Below are 23,854 nucleotides of genomic sequence, written 5' to 3'. Positions count from 1 at the left end.
TACTGCCTCCATTGAAAGCCAAAATAAGAGTGGTATATTTCTTAGCTGTCCTGTTCAGTTTCAACTGTCGGCAGTGATTTGGGGGAAATCCAGAGGAAGGTCAATCAGCAGCATAATAAGTCCTAAGGGATTCTGGGAAAATGCATTTCAGGACATGCAACATTTATTAGAAGAACTCAGGCATCCTGGAAAATTACAATTTCTTAAGATCTCTCTCACAGGCCAGAATATTGTTGTTGCAGAATACAAGGTAGAAGGGAGCTGTTCAATTTTTATTCATCAGAGTGATTCCCCCAGATAATCTCTTTTATTTGACAGCTGCTTCATTTTGAGCTCTCTTTCTTTCTCCACATGTGTGGATCCTTCCTTACATTGCTGCTGCTTTCAATCCTAGTTTTATTCCATAGGCCCATATCTGCAATTCTTTCTGGTTCACGATGCTTTAGCCTACCCTGAAGTCTCTCCCAAAAGCTGAGAAAACTGTTGCTGCCTCCCATTACTACAGGAGCATGACAAAGGGAAACAGCTATTGGACTCTTCTTGTTATCTATGAACAAAAGCTCAACAGAGCACGAATAGACAGTCTGGCTTCTTCATCCAGAACTCTTTATAACTGCTAAACAACCTGCTGAATGAGCTGTAGCCATGTTTCCTGGAAATCTATAAATTCCTGGAATAGCATGCAGCTAAACATAGGGAAAAATATGGTTTTAAATACTGCAAAGAGAGCCAGTTTGGTTTAGGGATTAAGACATCAGGCTAGAAACCAGGAGACCGTAAGTTCTAGTCCAGCCTTGGGTACAAAGCCAGGTGGGTGACTTGGGCTAGTTATGTTCTCTCAGCCTTAGGAAGGAGACAATGGCAAATCACTTCTGAAAAATTTTGCCAAGAAAACTGCAGGGACTTGTCCAGGCAGTCTACAAGAATTGGACATGATTGAACAGAAAAAAATAAAACCACTGCAGAAGAAAGAGGCAATTGAATGGGAAAGTCAGTATCAAAGAAAACTGTGGGTATGTTTGATTACCTTTGCAAAATTTGCCATGAATTTGTAATTTCTAACATAAAGGAAAGCAATATTAAATATGAGGGGAGTAATTTTATTAATTGTAATTAATATCATTAAATTAGAGATTTTATACTGCAACCTGATCGTGCCATTCAAGGGCAACCTGGGGCAGTCTCTGGTGAAAAGCTTTTCTCGTTCACTGTCAGAATAGTTGGACGGTAATATAAAACTCAAATCATCCAAAGTGGCAAGAACAAGATGAAGGTTGGTGTTTTCACTGGGTTGACTAACTATACTTTTGGGTATAGTGGTCATTTTCTATCTTGGTCTCAGGCCTCTTGTGCTAAGGATTTGCACACTTCTTTCAAGCAATTCTGTTACATTTCACAGAATTCTACCCTCAAAATTATCGTAGCCCTATTTCCACTGCACGCTGTGAATTCAGAGACTATAGTGCCATGCATTCCGTTTTATATTAGTTGAATTTCTTAATGTATTTGTAGAACCGGACATTTCAGCTGCTAGTCTGGAGAGAGGGAGGGAGGGAGGGAGGGAGGGAGAGAGAGAGAGAGGGAGGGAGGGAGGGAGGGAGAGAGAGAGAGAGAGAGAGAGAGAGAGAGAGAGAGAGAGAGAGAGAGAGAGAGAGAGAGAGAGTGTAAGTGTGTGTGTGTGGGGGGAGAGAGAGAGAGACACAGAAAGATTGATACAACTAGAACCACAAAGGTAATGCTTATCCACTGTACCTGGGATAAAGTCCAACACCAACATCCTGCATTTCTCCATTGCTTATGCTGAAACAGTTACAGGTCACCTGTAAAAACAAGGTTAAAATCTCTGATTAGGATTATTAGAGTAATTTAGAAACCTAATAAAATAACCTAATAAAGAGAAGGCAGCTAAGACAAAGGCCAAATAACCAGAATATTTTATCCCACACACAAACAATACCATTTCATATTACAATATATAAAGCAGAGATGCGGCTTTTATAACAAACCAGTTAGAAACAGAACTGCTAGTCTCTTCAATTAGATGCTGAAAATTGTTAGTTGTAATGTAAAAAGTACACAAATACTTTCAGTCCATGGATGCTTGCAAAATTATATTAATCATAAATTAAAATAAAATCTGCCCTCAAAATAATTGCAAATGCTTTGACAGCAAAGTTGATTTAAATGGATGGGTGTATATACAACATATATATACATATACACAAACATGCTCTGTTTTTTTTTCCTTAAATTACATTAATTAGTACGCCACTAGTTTAACCCATTCAGACATTCCCTATCATTTAGAAAAGCTGTACATCTTAATTACGTTTCTCCTGCAGCTATTGGAAACATAATTCCACAAAAGACTTGTGAGCTCTGATATGTTCATTTTAAGCAGCAAAAAATATTGGTTACAAAAATATTGACTTTGCTGTTCAGAACACAGATGAACAGCTCTTTGCAGGTGGGAGAAAAATTCTCCCTTTTTCTAAAATTCCAAAGAAAGCAGAAGGAGAGATTAAAAAAAAATACCCCTTCATTTTCTCAAAATCATTATGATACATAAGTAGATAAAGTGCTGCAGGCTAGCAGGTAGCGATTGACAGAAGCAGAATATGCCAGGGAGCCTTGAGAGTAGTAGTAGTAGTTGTCTGAATGCTGTTGGTAGCCCATTCACCTTTTAAACTAGCCTACTACACATAAATGCACACGATACTGTCAGCAGAGTTGAGTAGGGCTGAATCAGCACACAGGTAGGAATCAAGAGTTTGTCCTTTATCTTGGGCAAAAAACACTTTGTGCTGATGCTACTGTGGCAAAAGGAAAAGGCAAGCAAGCATTTGGAAATACTGTAACCATCATCTGCCTAGGCCAGGGGTAGGCAACCTTGGCTCTTTTATGACCCGTGGACTTCAAATCCCAGAATTCCTGAGCCAGCCATGCTGGCTCAGGAATTTTGGGAGTTGAAGTCCATGATTCATAAAAGAGCCAAGGTTGCCTACCCCTGGCCTAGTCCTTATGGTAGAAGGAGAAACTGACCACAGAGGAAGATTGTTTCTTGTGGGTTTCTTGTGCTCACTCAGAATGGCACACTATGGTGGATTTAATAGACTGGGGTGAATCCCTACATACTGTTGCCCAGAAGGAAATGGGAGAATAAAATGTCATTCTTGCTATGACCAATCCTTTATACAGAAACACCTGGAGACACAGAGGTGGCAATGATACGTTATTGAGCAGAGGATGCCGTCTGCATTCTCTTTTTCTACAGCCTAGTTTCTTTTTGACAGTAAGAGAAATGAAAAGAGGATGATTGTCTCCTGTGTGCATGCCTCTTTGCTTGTCTGAAAGGAGGTCACTTGCAGAGAGAAAAATAAAACTCAAGGAAGCATGGCAATGCTGTAAAGCTCCACTCTCTCTGCATTTTATTTCTCTACAGGATGTAATGGGAAGAATTGCGCTTGGCCAACCAAATGGAGCAAGAAGCAACTTTGTCAGTTGGAAGCCTTACTCTCTGTTTACTGGGAGGTACAGAGAATAATATAGAATAACAGGCTTGGAAGGGACCTTGGAGGTCTTCTAGTCCAACCCCCTGCTCAAGCAGGAGACCCTACACCATTCCAAACAAATGGCTGTCCAATCTATTGTTGAAACCTCCAGTGATGGAGCATCCACAACTTCTGGAGACTAGTTGTTCCATTAATTGTTTTCAGCATCAGAAAATGTTTCCTTAGTTCTAGGTTGGGTCTCTGTTTAATGATCTTCTACTTGTTACTTCTTCTCCTACCCTCGGGGTGCTTTGAAGACTAGGTTGATCCCCTCTCTGTGACAGCCTGTGAAGTGCTGGAACACAGCTATCATGTTACTCCTAATCCTTCTCTTTGATAGGATAGACATATCTAGTTCCCTTAACTGTTCATCATACATTTTAGTCTCCAGAATCCTTATAAGCTTTGTTGCTCTTCTCTGCACTTTCTAGGACCTCAGCATCTTTTTTATATTGTGGTAACCAGAACTTGATATAGTATTCAAAGTGTGGCCTCCTTAGTGCATCACTTTTTGTGATGTTGGTGCTATCCATCTGTTGATGCTTCCTAGGACTGCATTAGCTTTTTTGGAAGCTGCAGTAGACTGCTGATTCATACTTAAGTGGTGATCCACCAGGACACCCAGATTCCTCTCATTACTGATGAGACAGGTACCACCTATTTTATACCTGTGCATTTGATTTTACTTGCTTAGGTGCAGGACCTTACTTTTCTCACCATTGAACTGCATCTTGTTGGATAGAGCCCAATAATAAAGTCTATCCTTCTGAATCTTCAGTCTATCTTCTAAGACAGGGCTCTTCAGACTTGGCCCTCTTATGACTTATGGACTTCAACTCCCAGAATTCCTCAGTCAGCGTGCCTGGCTGAGGAATTTTGGGAGTTGAAGTCCACAAGTCATAAAAGGGCCAAGTTTGAAGATCCCTGCTCTAAGATGTTAATAATTCCTCCCAGCTTGATGTCATTTGCAAATTTGATGAGTTCCCCTTCTATCCCCTCATCTAAATCATTTATGAAGATAATGAAGAGTACTGGGCTTTAGAAAAAACCTTGAGGTACCCCACTTCATGCTTCCCTCCATGTAAATGTAGTTCCATTGAGGACTACATGCTAAGTGTGGTTGGTCAGCCAGTTTTAAGTCCATCTTGTGGTGATCCTGTCTATCCAACATTTTTTCTATCTTACCAAGAAGGCAGCTGTGGTCTACCTTGTCAAATGCCTAAGTAAACAATCTTCATAGCATTTTCCCAATCCACTAATTTAGTCACTTTGATTAATATGATTAATCTACTTTATGCACACCAAGTACCATCACTAGGGGCAAAGTTCAGTGAATGAATCATGAGATTCCTGCTTGCTTCATTTCACTGCTCAGAAAGAGAAGGACTCAGTAACTTCATTTGCCAGTAATTGGAAACCCTTTATGAACTTTTTGCTGAAAATAGAAAAAAATGAACTTGTGATTTATGAGTTGATTATTATAACTTGTGATTTATGAGTTGATGATTATAAAAGGTAGGCTATGGAAAGAAGGGAGCCACAATGTGACCTTAGAGAGGGGATAAAATATAGAAGCATTTATAACTTCCTGACAGTTAGAACAATTAACCAGTGGAACAACCTGCCTCCAGAAGTGGTGAATGCTTCAACACTGGAAGTTTTTAAGAAGAGACTGGACAGCCATTTGTCTGAAATGGTATAGGGTTTCCTGCCTGAGCAGGGGGTTGGACTAGATGACCTCCAAGGTCCCTTCCAACTTCTTCTTCTTCTTCTTCTTCTTCTTCTTCTTCTTCTTCTTCTTCTTCTTCTTCTTCTTCTTCTTCTTCTTCTTCTTCTTCTTCTTCTTCTTCTTCTCTTATTATTATTATTATTATTATTATTATTATTATTATTATTATTATTATTACTACTACTACTACTACTACTACTGCTGCTGAAGTCACTCTTTTATAGCTTTATTTTTATTTCCTTTCTCTTTCGTTTTCTTTCTTATTTACTGATCACTTTTTTAACTTTTCTTTATCTTTATTTCCTTTTTAAAAATTATAATGTTCTTATTCTGTAAACATTTCTTTAATAAAAAAATAATTAATAAAAGAAAGAAAGAAGTGGTCAAACACCCTGGCAGAGGTATCTGCTTTCCTAGATAGCCTAATAGGACCCTTCTCCTTTGCCATTGTGCCTAGGGAATGCAAACAAGAGAGAGAAGACAGAGGTATGCAGCTACTGCCATCTTATCTCAACCAACTACTGGAGGTAAAACTCAAGAGAAGGCATGGGAGCAAGGGAGAAAGTTTTTCAGGAAATCACTGACTGGGTGAGATCTCACTTTTCTTGCGCAACCTGTGCTACAAGGCAGAGAAAGGAGGAAGGGCTTGTATTTAATATTTGCTGCCTGGCTGCCTCTCGTTATATGGACATGATTTATATGACTACATGGCTAGAGTTACAAAAGAATTGCCTAGATACCCAAAAACACACGTGAATTCATGAACAAGGTAAAATGTACGAAGCCAACAAAATTCAAGAATGGAAACTATGTTTTTCACCTGAGTCATTATAGCATGATCTTTAGAAGATTGGCTTTGGATATGGATAGATCAGATTTAAATCTGTTGAGCCATAACATTCACAGGAGGAACAGGACAGATTGCTATTTCACTACTCTTCAGGATTCTATTAAAGCGTTGACATCGCCAGAGTAGTAAATTATGTTCTAAGATTTGTTGCAAACATAAACAGATGAAGGCATATCGATCTATGCACTTTCTTCTCATATTTTAAGTCAAAGGAGAAAATAGTGTATCCATATGCAGATGGCTAAAGATTAGATCTTAATGTAGGACTACCAGGTAGATATGTAAATGAGCCACCTATTAAGGAAAGGAGCAGTAGAAGGGCTATTAATGATTTATACCTACTGTGGATAAAGAAAATTCTGCTAATTAGCATGTGAGGCACCTCCAATATTAATGTATTCTTACAATTTGCATAACACTACTTATGGTATTGCTTCTAAGACTGCAATTTTTATAGCTGGCTAAAGCAGCCCAGTCATAACATGTCACCTCCATCTGTGGGATTTTTTACCCCGTTAAGATTTTTTTTCCTTTATTCCGTTTACTTAAGGATAAGCAAGCAACCCAGAGATGCTAACGGCTATATAAGTTAGCATCTAACCCTTAAAAAACAGATAAAAGATTCTCTATTAATTTCATATAATAGTAGTATTGAGGTGAAAGGTATCTTGAAATTAATCTAATAATTTATCCACCTCCTCAGTGCGGGACTCATTACAGCATCTCTAGCAGATGACTCTCCAACCACTGACTTGAATTGAAGATCTTCTAGTAAAGGAGAACTCATTACTGATCCACTGGCTGTCACCCTGTATAGTCACGGATTCCTCCTGACATCTTGCAACCTTTCTTGCAGTTTTATTCCATTGCTTCTGGTCCTGTTCTCTGGAGGAATATAGAATAAATCAACTCTCTTTTCGATGTAATAGCCTTTCAGATATTTCTAAAATGGTATCATATTCCCCTCTCACATGTCTTTTTAATAAACATACCCTTCCTCATAGGCATAGGTTCCAGATTTTCACTATTTAGAATAGGGGTAGTCAACCTTGGCTCTTTTATGACTCGTGGACTTCAACTCCCAGAATTCCTGAACCAGCTGTGCTGGCTCAGGAATTCTGGGAGTTGAAGTCCACGAGTCATAAAAGAGCCAAGGTTGACTACCCCTGATTTAGAATGTCCCATTCTGAGAGATCATTTCCCCTTGTTGCTTCCTTTACTCTAATTTGTTGTTTCCTTTTTGAATTGTGGTGCTTGAAAATGGACACGCTATTCTAAATGGGGTCTGACTAGATAGAACAATTGCTTCCCATGAGTTGGGCTCTCTCCATTAATGCACCCTGAGAACTTTCTTTTTTAGTAGCTACATCATATTGCTCATGTTTACATGGTAGGTGGTGAGTTTCTTAATTCCCTTTTTATTTGGTATGGGAAGTAAAAAAAAACACTAAACCATTTTTCTTCATGCTTAGGGAACATACACATTGTTGTAAAATGTGTATTGTACTATATTTTATTAATGAATCATTCAGAGAAGGACATGTAAGATAACAAACATTATCATGCAAACGTATTTTAGTATCTTATGCTTTATATATGACATACATTATGTGTCTGATTTAAAACTTTTTTCTGAGTTCACCTCATTAATTTTATGTTTGACCTGCAAAACTGTTCTAATTTGTACCGATGCTGTAGTGATATGCATTGTAACATTATACACGTGATTTAAAACTGCATTTTAAATGTAACTTGGCCACAATAACGGAATAACTAATGAAACATTGGTCAAAAAGTAGATTCATATCTTTAGTTTTAAAACAGACTATAAACCTAATCCCTACTATAATTCAAAGCAGGAGTTTCTGCATCGATTATTATAAAGAGAGATTGTATTTACGCTAAAGTTAATGACATTTTTCCCCCAATTATGCCTTTATTGAGAATTGGTAGTTCCTTGATTGGGGTATTGTTAACTTAATTGTTGGTCTAGTGTTAACCTCTGCTTTTCTGGGAGTTGATTGTTGTTGAAAAGTTTTGGTCTTTTCTTTTTCTTTGATTGTTTATTTTGAATGGTATGTAGATGTTGTTTATTTCTGTGCCTGTTGATGGCCGATTTGTCTGAGTACCAGGTCAATTCTCTGGTGTTTTTGGACTTAGCTTGATCAAGGGTACTCACAGTTTCCCAGTTGAAACTATAGTTGAGTCTGTTCATGTGTTGTAAAATTAAGTAGTTTTCACCCTGTCTTCCAATTGCTAATTGGTGTTCATGGATGCGCTTTGCTAGTCTTCTACCTGGTTGTCCTATATAGTGGCTGTTATAGTCCTTACACTGTATGTTGTAGATGACTCCTGTTTTTTCTTCTGGCTTACTTAGGGTGTTTTGGAGGACTTTAATTGGTTTGTGTGCTATGTGATGTCATGTGATTGTAATAGTCTGGTTGATGGTTTCTAAGATGTTTTTGAGGTATGGCAGTATTATCCTTCATGGCTTGTGTTGGCTGTGCTATGGTAGGTTGAATGGTCAGACACTTTTTGATAAAGTTGCATGGTATCCGTTTTGTTGGAAGACACTGGATAGATATTCTGTTTCCTTTTTCTGACATTCAGGGTTTCTGCAATGTGTTTGTGTTCATTTAAATAGTGTTCTTACACAACTTCTCTTGGGAGGTTGCTTTGGTAGTGCAGGACTTGGTTGGTGTGGTTAGTTTTGTGATAGCTTTATATTTCTAATTTGGCATTACTGCTTCTGCTAATGAGGATATCTAGAAAGGAGAGCCTGCTATTATTTTCTTCCCTTGTGAATTTTATTCCTTTCAAGATTTGTTGATAGTTTCTTGTGTTTTCTCTAGTTGGTCCTTTTTTCATTATGACAAAAATGTCAGCTAGTGTCATCTATGTACCAAATCCAAATTTTGAGTTGTATGCATGGGAGTGCTGTATATTCAAGGTGTTGCATTACAGTCTCAGAGTCCTGAAAGTGGTGGTTCCATAAGTGTTCCTTTGATTTGTTGATTTATTTATCCATTAAACAGCAAGTATGTGGTCAGGTGAAGGTTGATAAGGTCCATTATTCTGGGTATTTCAATCTTGGTGTATTTGGTTAGGTCAGCTGTGCTGTAGAGTAGTGCTGTCATGGATTCTTTTGCTAGTTCTGGGTCTATCAAAGTGAAGACTGTTGTGACGCCAAATGAGACCATGAATTCATCTTCATCTATGTCAGCCAGTCAGTTGTTTGTCAGTTCTTTAGCAATGTTGTAGGTTGGGGTTCCTGGTAGCAATACAATTGGCTGGAGAGATCTATCTGGCTTTTCTATTTTGAGGAGTCCATAAAAACTTTGTTATGTAGAGCCAAGAATGTTGACAATTATGAGGGGCTAGAGAAAAAGTGATCTAGGTAGGTTTCATGAAGGAGGTGAAGTTCAGCAGTTCAGAATTATGGGAGACAGCACATAGAAGAGATCTTTCATAGTCACTGTAACCTGAGTATTTCAACTAGCAGAGCAGAATATAGTACATGGCACATTTAAAGGAGATGAAAGCCTACTACAATAGATATGGGAACAGAGTCCACTTCTCTTTAAGTCTGACCATCTGGCTAGACATAATCTTTGAAGAACAAACTCAAAGGTCTTATACTGGTATAAGCACTGTTTTGCGGTTCATAAAATGAGAGCCACTTTACAGCACGATTGTACAACATTACAGCTGCCCTTTTTGACAATGTCCCAAAAGACTGCTGCCGTGGCCAACCACTAATATGAAATATTAATAGAAACTGAACACAAAAGAAGAACAAACAGAAAGAACGGTGTAAGCAATCTACTGGGTTAGATTAAATTTTTTGAGCCGTAACATGAAAAGACCCTGAAGAATCACTTCTTGAAAACATTTCTTTTTACCTGAAGGGGAAGTGGACCTGCTGAGGTTCAGGTAGAAGAAACTGTGATTTAAGAATGTTACCAGTTGGTTTTTCTGACTGTAGCTTATTAATTAATAATTACCTTATTCTAATTACTTTATTCTTTTGTAGATTAAAAAATACTGCAAACAAGACAGAGCCTTCTATGCAGCTTTGCATTTACCTTTATAGAGCAAAAGGAATTAATTGCTTCCTGAAGGTAAGCTTGCAGTTCTGCAGTCTAGTATCTTACATTCCATGAGCTCCTATCTTGGATCTTTACATTTCTGTATATAGAAATAATATACATAAAGAAAGTTTGAACTTTTAATTGAGGTTACTCACACACTGCATGAGATGGGGAGTGGGACACTCATTATTACAGGGGCCTCACTAATTTTCCTAACCCCCGTTTTTTTGTACTTCTTGCAACACTTAAAAATCAGATCACTGTAGTGGGAAAAAATTATTTGCTTACAGAAATTCTATGGCTGCCTACCTCAAGTGATGATTCTAGGCGGCTCATAACAATCCATAAAAAACAGAGTTAAAAACAAAAGTTACCTTTCCCCCAGGTATCAGGCCATCCATCCTTGCAGCTCAACCCCCATCCTAACCCAATGCTTGGGGGAAAAGTCTTCTCAGCCCTCTGAAAGGCTAAATGGTAGGTATCCCTTGGATCTCAGATGGGAGTGTTCCAAACTGGCAGCAACCAAGAAGGAATAAGTTCAAGGTCCCATAAAGTGGCAACTTTTAAAGAAGGTGATCTGGAGTGCAGATGTAGCCTACCTAACCTAATAAGAAATACCTTCAGGGAGTGGTACTCCCAAAATAACCTAGCTCTATGCCACATAAAGGTGATAAATTGCACCCAGAAAGCAACTGGGAGCCAGTGTTTCAGTGGTGTTACTCAGGTGAACCACAGGGCACACAAAACTGCAGAGACTACTGTATCCTGGACCAGTTATAGCTTCTGGATGGTCTTCAAGAGCATCCCCATGTAGAGTGCATTGCAGTAATCCAAATGGGAGGTGACTAAAGCAGGAGTGATGGTGAGCAAAGCCTCCCTTGTCCAGGAATTGGTGCACAAGATGGATTTGTACAAAAGCTCCCCCTAGCCATGGCTATCCCCTTCCTCTTCCAGCAGAAACTGTGAATTCAAAAGGACTTCCAAACTGCACCCCAGATCTGTGCAAGTGAATATTGCTCCATCCGAAGAACATTAATTTTGGCAGGATGAGACAAATTGCTGTATAAACTTTCATTGAGATTTAATATACCAAACCCCAAACCTCCCCAAATGAAATACCTCAAAAATACTCTATTTTCCTTACTGAGCTTTTGGCTGCCATTTTTTTAAAGTGTAGTCACTCAGCTATTGAAATGTATCCCGCCTTTCACTGACCTCTCAAAGACTGATTATGCTCCCTTTTATGTCATCTGCATAAGATTCTCCTAACACAATGTTCTATTTGGGCATGCTATACTGCTTAAAATATGCAGGGAAAAGCAGTTGGCCATAATCCATTTTATATTTTTTCTTTGGTTGTTCTTGGATCCCTCAGAAATTATAACACCAATTGTGGCTTCTGTAAGGAAATAGTTTACAGTATTCCCTATATATTTTGAATGTTATATCATCATTTTATTTTTATTTTTAATTTTGTGACATTTCTGAACACACACAAAAATGTTTCCATTGTCCTTTAAAATAAAACAAAATGGAATTCATCCTATTTATAATCTTGTACTTCTTTTATATAGCTGTTTGTTACATACAATCCATTATTACAATCCATTATACTATGCATTTGAATCTCTCTTCATTCTCAAAATCAAACTCCACCAATGATTAGTTATTCACTAAACTATAATGACATTAAATCAATACTAGCTGTTCTATTTTTCTCCTGTATAATTGTTTAGGATGGGGAGGAGGAAGATAGACACACATATTTTTAAAAAAACTATATGCCTGATAACTGGCATATCCAATACCTGCCCAAAGTGGCTCAATTTAATGATGCAGAAAATAAAAGTTGTGCATAAGCAGATGGTCAGACTAGCAAAGCACATAGAATACAGCAACATTTTTTGTATGTGCATGTGTATAAGTGAAGAACAGGGTGAGTTGCAATTATGACCAGGAAGTTAAAGGAAAATGCTAAAAACAGAACAAGGATTTTTTTTCCACAGGTAAGTATTTGAAGATCTTTTCCTAGATTTTTTTTCTTTTCCAGTTTCCTGGTCAGATTTGACCCATTTTCAAACTCTTATCTTTTGCTGGCTTCTTCCTCCATACCATGAGTTGGTTCTATTCTATATATTTTGAATGTGGAGTTTCTTCATATTTTATTTTCAATTATAAAGTAGGTATACAAGCAAAGACTGGAAGCTGTAATACTGTTTTCAGAATTGGTATGGTAGCTTTAGAAGGGAAAGGCATAATGTTATATGTTTTTCACAGTAGCATTTTGGTTTCCCATTCAACCTTTCATTCCCCCCCCCTTTTTGTATACCTTCTCACTTTTTAAATAGGCTTTCCTTCCCTTTCTCTCTCACTTTCATAGTTTTCCTGTGTTGCTCTGATTTTTAGACATCTCTCCCTTCTTATCTCCACAGTATTTTAATATCTTCTGGGCTTCAAGAAGCAGGTTAAACTTATTAATTTCAGTTACTTGATATTTGGTTATCACTTGCATCTTACATTTTCTGTCTGTCTCTTTTCTTTCTTTTAAATTTATCTTAATTTAGATAGTAATGTGATGTTTTAAATAATTTTCTATATGAGGCTTAGTTGTTATAGGCACACTGTAATTATTACAGATACAGATAAGCATGGGAACTTTAAAAATGTGGGAAGTAGGATATTCAGGTTTCATATTTTTCTAACGAATAGATTCCAGTGGCTTCAAACCATTAAAATGGGCCCCTTGGTGCTTTAAGATTTTAGCTTCTCTTTCAGTTTTAAATTCAGTCCTTATACATGAAGAAAGAAATGCCTGTATTGAGTTCAGAACTATTACATTTAAATAAGCTGCTTTTTAGTGATACCGGTGCCACTAATTCTAAGAAAGTTAAGAAGAATTGGAAATACAATTATCATCCCAGATCAGCTCTTGAGGCTTCCCTAAAACCAAAATACATTTGATCTACAGTTTAGTTTCTAAATTGTGAGATATCTTGCTTCCATTAGGCAGTAGTTTATATAAAAATTCAATGGCTGAAACTCTATTACAGTAGACCTGTTTGGTCTCAAAGCAACCTAAGTCAAGTTAGCCTATGATGATATATACTGTCTATATATCTCTATTCTGAATCATGTGAAAAGGATAGGGCCGACATTTAAAGTAGATTAATAGGTGGAAATAATAATCAAGAGAGAAAAAGGAGACAAAGAGATTGTGAAAAAAGGTTCGTACTCATAACACGTGAGAAATTTTTTGGTGTTTCTATTCCATTGCTAGAAATTTTTAAGCCAGGATGGAGAAATAAGAATACTTGTTTAAAAACAGGAATACGGTAGGAGTATAATATACCAGGTGAAATATGAGTGGGTAGAATGACTCCTGAATGTAAAATAAAATCCAACATATTACAAATATTGGAACAGGAGTGTTATCTAGTCGCTTTGTTCTGACTGATGAAAAACAGTTGTTTTATTCAAAATGCCTGCTCTCTTCCTCGTCTTTCTCTCATTCTCTTTTTAAAGGCAGCCAAACAAGGACATAACTAAGTTACATAAATAGAAGAGAATATTTGTAGCTCAGGCTTGAGCTGTGGAGTTCTTGGTGTTCTCCGAGTTTCGTTGTTTGCTTGCAGACATTTCATAAATTATTACTGATTACAATATTCATTACCTAGTTGGTTAATGAAATGTCTGCAAGAAAGCAACCAAGCTCAGAGAACACCATTGAGATACGTGGCATGGAAAAAATGAGGTTTCTCTCTCTCTCTCAAAACATCAGGACCAGGGGCCATTCATTGAAGCTGACTGCAAAGAGTTTAGAACAGACGAAAGCAAGCACAATTGTTCAATGGTTTTTAAAAGGAGATTGGATAAATGTACAGAAGACAGATCTATAAGAGTTATGACTCAATGTTACTTACATGCTAGGGGTAGCATGCCTAGTTATGCAGAAACAATAATTATGCTCCCATCCCATACATGTGAGCATTACAATGACAGATGTTTGGCCATGATGAAAAACAAAATACTGCATTAAAAAGGTCTTTGGTCTGACACAGAGAAAGTGTTCTTTAGTTGATATATGGACATTAGAAGATTGGAAATGCACACACAGAAGATTTTGATAATATGACTCTTTTGCCATAAAAGAAGCCCAAGCTCACATAGCTTAAAACAGGGGTCTTCAAACTTGGCCCTTTTATGACTTGCCTGGCTGAGGAATTCTGGGAGTTGAAGTCCACAAGTCATAAAAGGGCCTAGTTTGAAGACCCCTGGCTTAAAAACTCTTCAAGATATAAAAAAAAAAAACATTGTTCGTTCCAAAATTTCAAGTTTGTGATATCTGAGTATATAACACACATTTGCATTCCAGTAATGGACTATTTTGCAGAGTAAGCAGAATAATTTATTTCGCATTTAAAAACATTTTAAACTGTCTCAATTTTTAAAAGACTTTATGTACCAACTGAATAACTCCTGAACAGCACCAACTGAGGTTGCAGTAGATGATTTATTTGAACCTTTCGCATGGAAAAAAAATAAAGAAAAAAGCATGTTAGCACGATGAAAAGCTAAGTTCACAATTTCTAATGGTCTATTTTTCTCTCGCAAGATACTTTTGATCTCTAAAAGGATTCATGATAGCTTCTCCTTCCACCCTAGAACCTCACTATGTACTATGGTAGTGGAATGGGACAACTTGCTGCAGCCAACTCATGGCAGCTGACTTGCTATGGGACAGCTCGCTGCGGGACAACTTGGCAATTCAATTTAATTATTTAAAATAAATAAAAAATATTTTAATTTTTGTCATTCACATTTCATTCTGTCCCTTCTTTTGCATCCTTTCTTTAATGACTCTATTCCACCATTTCTTTGATATCAATGTAACTCTTATTCCACATCGAATTTCCCACAGTAAGATGGCCATGGTGAGTTGTCCTACAGCCAGTTGGCTGTGGTGAGTTGGCTGTGACAAATTGTCATAGACCTCTATGACAATAATCTACCACATTATTCTTTTAGCTACATACAATGAACAGCATGTTTAGCATTATCCTTTAACATGGGTTGAGCTCAAACGTCAAATAAGTAATGGTTTCTCTGGTTTATTATCATCTTTCTTTTTCAGTAGCATGGATTAATTTGCTAGGAATGCTTCTAAATTCAGGAATTTGGCCAAGATCAGCTCTTTTCCAACCTGGTGCCTCTAGATATGATAGGATTACAACTGTCAGAATCTCCAGAGTTGCAAGTCTAACCTATCAGGCTGGGGTAGAATTTATGGAAGAGCAAATTAGAGAAAAAACTTTGGGAAGGCCTTCAGGCATGACTTAGCTTTAGAGTGATTACTCTTGTGATTACATGGTAACTGATTAATAGCAGTTGGATTAAACTTGTTTACTGCAATTATTATTAAGCCACTTTGAAATAATTTTATATTTTAAAATAGTGAACTAGACAGAATAATCAATAATTTTTAATCTGGTGAGCATATTCATTATGCAACTGATAATGATAGTCCCCTATCATGATATCCATTTTGTGAAAATGTCCTCTTCGTTAAAACGGTTACTTAATGGGGATACTCAAGCACCAACCTAGCATTTTAATATTCTAATATTGTCAGTGAGGGGCACATATAAGGCTACCATATCTGGGCAGCAAAACATCAGATAACCACCAGATAGCCAAAAAGAGGCATAGAAAACTCTAATAGGCTATTGTTATCCAGCAGTCATCTGATTCCTGCAACCTAGATATGGCAAGTCTAGATCTAGCTGACATTAATGACTGGCCTTGCACTTTTAAAAATATGGTTTCACTTAAAAATACATTTGAAAGAACTAATAAAAAAACTATGCCTTCTGAGAGGACTGGAGCTAAAGACTAGATTAAGATCTGCTATGTTTATGTAAGTGAATATTGGCTTGGTAAGGTTTATACAAGGTTTAGGAATTCTGCACTTTAACATGGGGTACTACAAGCATTTCTACAATAAGCATTGATATGACTTTACCAAGTGTCATTGACAATTGGTATTATTTTATGCTTGTGGAAGGATGACTCAGTTTACTTTGTATTGCCTGTAGCAGCAATATGTCCTTGGTAGCTCATATAGACGCATATTTATTTTTATTTTGGATAAGAATCTCAATTTTGGAAAATTATTACACCGTGACTAAAGGCTGTTTTCTTGTTCTCAGACCACCCCAATAGCCAGCAGAAGGAAATTATTATACAAATAAACTATGTAGGAAAGAATAATGTTCTTATAGAATACCTCTTTTCTGGAGAGATAATTTCTATGGAATGTCTATCCAACTTTTTATTAAGCAAGGCTACTTTTATGTATTATGGGAGTGTAAAATAGGTATGAACTATATGATGTTTGGGGAGGAGTGTATCACTCAACTCTTCAACCAAGACTGGTTCTGTCCTCCCCAGCTGACCTAAGGAAACTGCAGAAAATCCATCTGTTAGCCATTAGATAAATTCTTATTGGGCTAAATATGTAGATGATGACCCAGAATTAAGAACTGAGAAGTAGATGTAGCTGCAGAATTTTAATAAAAACAATTAGTAAAACAACAGAGGCTTTATTTGTTGCCTTGAACTTTTTGGTTGCTATACATGAAATAAAAATAGAGAAAATGGAAAGAAAAATGGAGATGGATAGCTCATTCTCTTATCTAACTGATCAGTTCCAGCTAGGAAAGAAAACATATTTCATTCTAGAGTGTTTCCACCAGATGTCCTGGAAATATAACAAATATGACGTCTAAGTTAGACAAACATTATGTTAAGCTTATAGCTCAAATACTTGTGGGTAGACTATCGAAGTTCAGAGATCTGTATCTAATCACTATCTACAGGAAATTCTTAAGGAAATATTTCTCTCATTACCACTCCAAATCCAATTCTGCCCTGTTTACTACCTACTAAAAATCTTTACATACTTCCTTCTTTCCTCATTTTATTTTATCAAGTTCATTCACTGTTGTCAGAAATGGTCTGATGACCATTCAAGAATTCTTGATTTTAGCAAATATACTCGAATCATTTAACTTCTCTTCCTTAGAGCCAAATTTTTGTTTAAATGTTCTCGATTTAGGGGACTACTAATGCATAGCTGCCTGCAACCAGAGTATTATAGATAAAGCAGGAAAAATAAGCATTAAAGAAGGCAATGAGTTAACATTTGTCGTGTTTCCTACAGGAAGGTGACTTCTGAGCTATCTTACTAGATAAGCAACATTTCACTAATAACATGCTGCAGAGTTTAAAGCGTAGCTGATTTCTTATACAATTGTATAGCATAGCCTATAGATTTGTTTTATTAGTTTTCTAGCACATTTTTCCATCTGACCAAGACAATTACAGCAGCTACCACAAAATGAAATTCAGAGGAATATTTAAAACAACATACATATACATATACTGTATACAATATAACTATACTGCATACAATTAAATCATTTCAGATAGCCAGTTTAAATGTACCTTTGTGTCTGTTTGTGTGCATACTGTATTTGTGTGTGTGTATGTATATGTATGCATGTGTTTCTTGATATCCTTTCTAAACAATAGGGCTAGTGGTAATTTAATTAAAACATCAGGGTTTTAAAACTTTAGAAATATAAATAATTAGGATTGTTAAACTATTTACCACAAGATATGATTAGAAAAATTAGAACAAGGTAATTCTTTTTGCTGCATTACTGCTGATGTTTCCATTGGCACTGGGCATTCTAAGTCTAGAAGTCCAATCGCATAACATAGAACCAGAGGCAGAAAATACAGAATCTCAAAGTCAAACTTGCTTCCCAGGGAAATTGGGTGCAGGGGCTAGTAAACTATGAGATCAATGTTTTCACCAATAAGTAGCATAGGAATTTGGGAGTCCAGATTCAAGTATGTAGTACACTTCTGAAAACTAGATTCCATGAGAGAAAGTAGAGAAAGAAAGGAAATTGCAGCTTTTTCTTAATCTTAATGGATGGTTCAGTATTATTTGGGCAGGAAGCAGCATCTTGCTTTAGTTCTTTATAATAACTTTGAAGCACCTTGTTGGTCATATTGTAATTCTTGACATTGTGACTTGCTTTTACAACCTGTTACTTGTTGAACTCATTCTTGGACAGTCTGCTGACTCTGCTGTAAATCACTGTCTTTTATCTCTGATGGGTTCCTATCTTCCTTTTAGCTGACATGTCCTTTTAGCTGACATGTCATTTTAGATGTTGAGGTCTTCTTTAACAGAAAATATCACCTTTCTAATATTTAATTTTGTCCAAGAAGTTGTCCATGAGCACTGATTATTGCCCATCTTTTTATTTTTTTATTTTTTGACAGACTGGTAGCTGTGGACATTTTAACATGATTATCCTTGAGAAAAATACAGATTTTCTTTTTAAAAACTAGGACTTAAGACTTTATTTTTCACTTCTACACTGACTAATTAACTATTCTTCTTTGTGTCACCTTGGCTGTGAGTAACTCTTTGGGGAATTAAAGTTTAGACTGTATAATTATAACATTGCCACTCCCAGCCCAAATTCTGGTGAAGGACAAGATATACGCATGCACTTGCATCAGAACTCAGTAACATTTACCACAATAGAGATTGCAAGTCCTTATTTTCTCTCACCGAACGTAGTACAAACCACTGAGAAATCCATCAGCTGCTATCTAACTCCACTGATATCTTTGTATAAACTTGTTCTAATTTTTATTTTCTTGGCTATGCTATAATTTACAGAATATTGAGTGCTGACTTGTTAATAATTATCAATTCAAGTCTTTTTACATTTTCTTGTGGCTAGAAAAATAGATTTTCAAGTGACTTCTTAAAAGATAGTATGTGGCTCAGTTGTTTAAAAAACTATGTACTTTTAAAATGTAAATCTTGGACACTCAATACTTTAATTTTTTTAAAAAAAATTATTTTCAAAAGATCTCTCTTAGGTTGGATGCTGAATAAAATGAAAAGCATTTCTAAGAAGCTTTAACTTATTTTGTTACGCTTGTAATAAATGCTTAAGATGATTCCTTTCCTTAACACTGTTAAAAATGTGTGAGAATTCTCGATGGCTAAATTATTTCTAGAAAATAGTACACTACGGATTGTTTAGCAGTCTTTATGATAAATCATTTTGCTAGATGAAAGTTTCAAAATACTTACATTTAGATTCCTAGCAACCGATGAGAAAACAGCAGGTACTATAGCATAGCTACTGCATATTTAAAACCACATCGATATTTTGCCTGGCAGGGAATTGAAGAATGAGTGGATTGAGGACTATCTTAACATATTTTACAGGGCCATCATCCTTCAGCCTCTCATATCAAGATGGCCAAGTTATCTCTCCTTAGCCTGGGCAGTAAAAAAAAAAAAGCCCAATAACTTCAGTGAAATAACTAACAATTTTGCTCACAACAAGCAAAACATTCATAACACCCAGAATCAGTTTCCTGAGGCAGCCTCTTCACTCTGCTTAAATTGTGATGCTGGTCTTGACAAACCACAGGTGTGAGAACAATATTGTTTGACTCACTGTTTTGACTTGAGCGGCTGTAGACTGAATGAGGGTGTGTGTGGGAAAGCTAAGGAATGTGATGAATTTAATGGGAACACTAATAGAGAGAGAAGTAGGTAAACTTAGAATCTCAGGACAGATTGTGAAGAAAGAGATACAGTTCTATAAAGAATGAAAAATAATTATGTACTTCTAAGAACAGCAGCAGCTTCAGAAATGTTTCTAAAAGTATACAGAAGGAACAGAGTAGATTTCAGAGTGCACAAGCACTCATTCTAAACTTGTGCCTTCTGGAATAATTTTCTACTGACTTAAATGATGTTAGGTGACATATAGTGTGCTTTTTATTATAACCAAACATTTACCAACCTAATTCCAAATTACATGGAAATTAATTCTCAATTAACCCAAATATCATGCAAATACTTTATGTACAGAACAAAAAGCAGTAACTTACTTTGGAACTATTACTAGTACAGACACATCCAAGCCAAGAAAATGGAGACAAGATAAACCCTGACTAGGTCCAAAGGCCAACATGTGCTAGTGTTTGTTCAAGGTCAAGGTGATCAAGTGGAAAATCAGAGATAAGGAAAAGGAAGGCCAAACACAGATGAAAATATTTATTAGAGAAGTGAAAGCCTCCAATTCTTATGGAAAGGCTGTTTTCTGCTTCCAGGATGGCAATAATAAAGGTGTTCATCACCAAGACTATTCCTCAAATAGGTTTGAATTCGATATAGAAACAAACTGCAGTGGATGAAGATGCAAGTTCGTACCCCACATTCAGCAATATCTGAGTTTCAGTTCACATCACGTCAACTGAAGTTTGAAGATCATGTACACAGGGGGAATTAGAAAAAAACTTCTGTCTCTACAGCAGAAATTGGGAAGCAAGGCTAAAAAGAGGGATGAGGCTAATTTTATCTTTCAAACAACTTCTGAACTAGATTCTCTTGGGATCTGAAAAGCAAGACTGGAAATAATTGAGATAGAGAGAAACCAGTTTCAGGAACATGTATTTATTTATTTAAAACATTTATATAGCCACGCATCTTATAACCAGTTCTGGGTGACTCCCAGTCAAGAGTTAAAACAGCATAAAAGCCATAGTAAAATTATAATATTAAGCACATTAAAACTATTAAAAACAACAAAACCTGGCCGCTGCATCAAACTTCTGATGTGCAGTCATCTAATCAAAGAGTTTGGCTTCAAATCCATCCATATCACTATTGTAATGTTTTAGAAATGGTCAAGAAAGTAATGGCATTTCAGACTGCCTATAGAAGAGACTGGACAGCCATTTGTCCAAAATGGTGTAGGATTTCCTGCCTGAGCAGGGGGTTGGACTCGATGACCTCCAAGGTCCCTTCCAACTTTATTATTATTATTAATTATTATTATTATTATTATTATTATTTAAATCATCACTTAAATTCATAAATGGTGCAGTCATAACTTTGGGGAACGTACAGCAGATTTCTCTTTTCCTTATTTGATGGAATTTTCTTCTGCAACATTTTCTGCAATGACATTTACACTAGTCATAATGCTGTTGAAATTCTCCTTATACTCTCACAAATTATGCAGTTTCCCCACTCAAAGAGTTAATAAGAAAGCATGTTTATCCATATCATAATCTGATTTCTGCAGTAATCTGATATCACCTCATGTTCAAAAAGCACTTCAAATAAAATACAAAGCTGATCTCTCTTTGGTTTAAACTTTTACGCATACAGTACAGCAGAATTTGATTCAGTGCTGCTTGCAGAAACAATCGTTATTGAAAGTGTCAATTTAACAACTAAGCACAATGCAGTATGTCATGCCAAGTGAATATCTGACAATTTATTCAATACAATAATTCTGCTGTATATATTTTGATGTTATTTTATTTTTTTGCAATTCAGAGAAACTGAATTTGGAGAAGAATGTGATACAAATGGAACGGGTTCTGGATAAAAATAAAGAAATTTGCAATTCTACCAATGTTTTCACAGGCAAAAGCAAATGCAAACTGCTGTTGTAGAAATGGAGATAGATAACTTTACATTTATTATTCAGAAACTTTGCATTCCATTTAATGTTCCATTTATTATACTAGTACCATCATAGACTTGTACTATGCAGGCTTTTATTTCTATGCCACAATGGACCAAGTTGTTATCTATATAACTTAGTGGCATCCTGTGAGTGACACTGATATTTTAAACAAATACAGTATGTTATTTCTGTTATATGTGTTTCACCAAAAATTAATGCAAAAAACTTAACTTCTTGGGAAATTAACTCCAAAATCATTCTACAAATGATAATTAACTATTCATTTTGAAGTAAATGATGTGTATACTTGTATTGCAAAGTAAACTATTTACCCTTGAATTCCAGGATCATGGTTTGCTACTAGCAAGAGTTGAAGAAAATCTGTAATTTACTGAATCACTTTCTCCAATGCCTGCACTTTGTTATCCTATCTTTATCCACAATTCTCCCACACCATCATGCAGTCTTTGTTGGCATTTCTGTTGCACAACCTCAGATGTGAATCATTCTCCAATTGATATACCTCTTATATGTAAACATATGCTCATCACTGTTTGCATTCTTTCTAGTGAAACAGCAACAAGAAAAGGATAACATGCCATTTTCCACTGCACTGTATTTTAAGCAGGGGTAGAACTGATATGAAGCTGGCTTGAAATGTTGCCTTGATTTGCCAAATTAGGTTGGGGAAAATCCTGGCTCTATAGGACTTTTTTGCTCAGATTCTGCAATAACATATGGCCTAGGCAATGAATAAATCAATCTGTCTGCCTCCCTGCCTCCCTACCTATCAGATCTGTATAGCCACTCACAGGGCTTTTTTTCAGCCGGAACGCGGCGGAACCGCGTTCCGGCACCTTTTTCCAGGCCGGCCGCACCGGAAATAGCCCCACACCGGAAATAGCCCCTCCCAAATTTTACTTGCATTCCTGTTCTCTAAAGGGGCGGTCCTAGGGTTTGATGAGGGCGTGGCCAGGTTTGAGTTCCGCCACCTTTTCTCCGAGAAAAAAAGCCCTGGCCACTCATCTTATGCAACATAACCTGAGAGGCTCACAAGCAATAATAAAAAAATAAAAATAAAATAAATGTAAAAAGCAACAGTCAGTACACAACTTCAGATAAAAAAAAACAGCACATAGTACCCGTAATCATTTTTCCCAATATACTTATCCTCAAAACCCTCAGACTGTTAATTCAGCACATTTCTTCCTTCCAACAAATGTTTTGTTCAACAGACCCTTTCTGAAGAACTTACCCTGGATTTGTGTGACATCAGAACTTCTGTGAAGTTTTTTTTGGTCTGGATCAATGCAATACAGGTCTAAAGCTCCCAAAATGGATGTCTTAATAGGGCAGAAATGGGACAGAATGCCTGGGCCCATGTCTAGTTAAATCCTAATAAAGGTGATTGTTGGGCAGTCAGACACAAGGCCTCAGCAACTGTTCCCTCCAGTTGCACCGAGATGCTATTTTTGCAGGGCAATCAGCAATCAGTTTTGTGGCTCAAGGGCCTTAAAAGGATGGTTCATTTTAATGCAACAAATATTTATGTGAGATGTTCTGGATTATTTCACAAAGAAAACCCTGTGAAAAATGCCTGACTCTTAAGTCCCTTTCCCTTCAGCCAGATGTACTAACCAGACTGGGGAAGCTGGGTGACTCTTATCTCTCATATCTGTGCCCCCCACCTCGGCATTGCCAGTGAATATAATGGAAAGCTGGAATAAATGCAACAGAGCAAAGACTAGACTGACTCTTGGAAAAGTCCTTTCATCAAAAAGGGGGTGTAGAACAATCTGAGAAGGTGAGCTTTTATGAGAAAACCCCACAATTAACCTGAGTTTTTAAATAAAGTTATTTAATTAGAAATCTCTCTCCCAAGTCTCTCTCTCACACACAAGTCTCTCTCTCTCTCTCTCTCTCTCTCTCTCTCTCTCTCTCTCTATATATATATATATATATATATATATATATATATATATATATATATATATATATATATATATATATATATATATATATATATATATATATATATATATATATAT

The 23,854-nt window shown here is 36.5% G+C and overlaps 1 protein-coding gene across 2 annotated transcripts in view; it reads right to left on the bottom strand.

Moving 5' to 3' along the window:
- The window catches only part of LOC107286731 (histone-lysine N-methyltransferase SMYD3), a 145,510-nt gene that overhangs the window by 73,882 nt on the left and 47,774 nt on the right, over nucleotides 1-23,854 (bottom strand). The window contains exons 1-2 of one of the 2 annotated variants that reach the window (XM_015815145.1): nucleotides 19,406-19,787; nucleotides 1,753-1,820 (exon numbers count right to left, since the gene is read on the bottom strand). In XM_015815145.1, the coding sequence (XP_015670631.1) occupies nucleotides 1,753-1,784 (32 nt within the window). In that variant the 5' untranslated portion in view covers nucleotides 1,785-1,820; nucleotides 19,406-19,787. Of the gene's footprint in view, nucleotides 1-1,752; nucleotides 1,821-19,405; nucleotides 19,788-23,854 lie in introns of those variants that run through there. The other variant, XM_015815146.1, reaches the window with a different exon arrangement.

The sequence above is a fragment of the Protobothrops mucrosquamatus genome, unplaced genomic scaffold, assembly GCF_001527695.2.
Source record: "Protobothrops mucrosquamatus isolate PMUCROS unplaced genomic scaffold, P.Mucros_1.0 scaffold319, whole genome shotgun sequence".
Taxonomy (NCBI): Eukaryota; Metazoa; Chordata; class Lepidosauria; order Squamata; family Viperidae; genus Protobothrops; species Protobothrops mucrosquamatus.
The sequence above is the reverse complement of the archived record's forward strand: the minus strand, read 5'-3'. Positions and strand labels throughout refer to the sequence as shown.